Below are 931 nucleotides of genomic sequence, written 5' to 3'. Positions count from 1 at the left end.
GAGGGAGGCCTGGGTCCACCTGGACCTCAGACTCGTCATCTGCATTTGGCTCCCTCTTCCCATCCAGAAGCTCACCTTATGGGAGGTGGCCGTGGGACGCGTCAGGAAGGGGTACAGGGACCTGCAAGAAAGTGGGAAGGACGGCCCCTGCCGACATTCCTCCCACTCACACCGCTTTCCTTCGTGTACCACGGGAAAAAGACCCTCTCTGCGCCCAGCAGGTGGTACCCGCCCCGTCCCCCTCTGCCCAGTGGAGCTGGCGCTCCCACCCCACACAGGCTCGTGTCCCTCCGAGAGGTAGGCACCCCCGGAACGCGGAATCACGACCCAGGATCCATTTTCCACACTTTATCTCCGTGCAGCTACTGGAGAGTCCCGAGGCCCGGACGGCACCTCCTGCGCACGCGCAGTCTGTCCGCCGCGGGCCTTGCCAGGCGGGACGGTGGGCGCCGCGGCGCGGGGGCCGTGGCCGCCGTCTCGCCGGGCCCCTGAGGTAGGGTCAGACGCAGGCACACTCGCGCGCCGACAGCTCGTGGACCGTGTGGTAGCGGCTGTGCGCGTCCAGGAAGGACACCTCGTCCTCGTAGGCCGTCGGGCGGCAGCAGGGCTGCGCGCGCACCCGCTCCCGCCGAACGCGCCGCCGCTGGCGAAGCCGCCGCAGCCCCAGGTCGTAGACGCGCGCAGCCGCTTCGCAGGCGCCTGCGCAGTAGCGGAACAGCACCGTCTCGTCGGACGCGTAGCCCAAGCCCAGCTCGCTCACGCGCACTTCCAGCTCGCGCAGCCCGCACGGCCGCGTCCCCGATCGCGCGCGCGCGCGCCTCCGCCGGAGCCCCGCCCGCTGCCGCGCCCAGGGCGTCAGCTGGCGCAGCTCCACCGCGTCCGGGGCGCCCTGCAGCAGTGCACGATCTGCGAGGAGAGAGAGAGAGAGAGA

At 70.8% G+C, this 931-nt stretch overlaps 1 protein-coding gene across 1 annotated transcript; it reads right to left on the bottom strand.

Annotated features, from left to right (window-relative positions):
• Window positions 1-333: 333 nt before the first annotated feature.
• On the bottom strand, window positions 334-916 carry NRTN (neurturin; the record flags this gene model as incomplete). Its single annotated transcript, XM_081810878.1, has 1 exon — window positions 334-916. A coding segment is annotated over one exon (417 nt), but the record flags the coding sequence as incomplete, so codon positions are not given.
• Window positions 917-931: the final 15 nt, after the last annotated feature.

Source organism: Leptonychotes weddellii, unplaced genomic scaffold (assembly GCF_054177405.1).
Source record: "Leptonychotes weddellii isolate Sample4059 unplaced genomic scaffold, ASM5417740v2 HiC_scaffold_41422, whole genome shotgun sequence".
Classification (NCBI taxonomy): Eukaryota; Metazoa; Chordata; class Mammalia; order Carnivora; family Phocidae; genus Leptonychotes; species Leptonychotes weddellii.
This window is presented reverse-complemented; position numbering and strand designations above follow the sequence as displayed.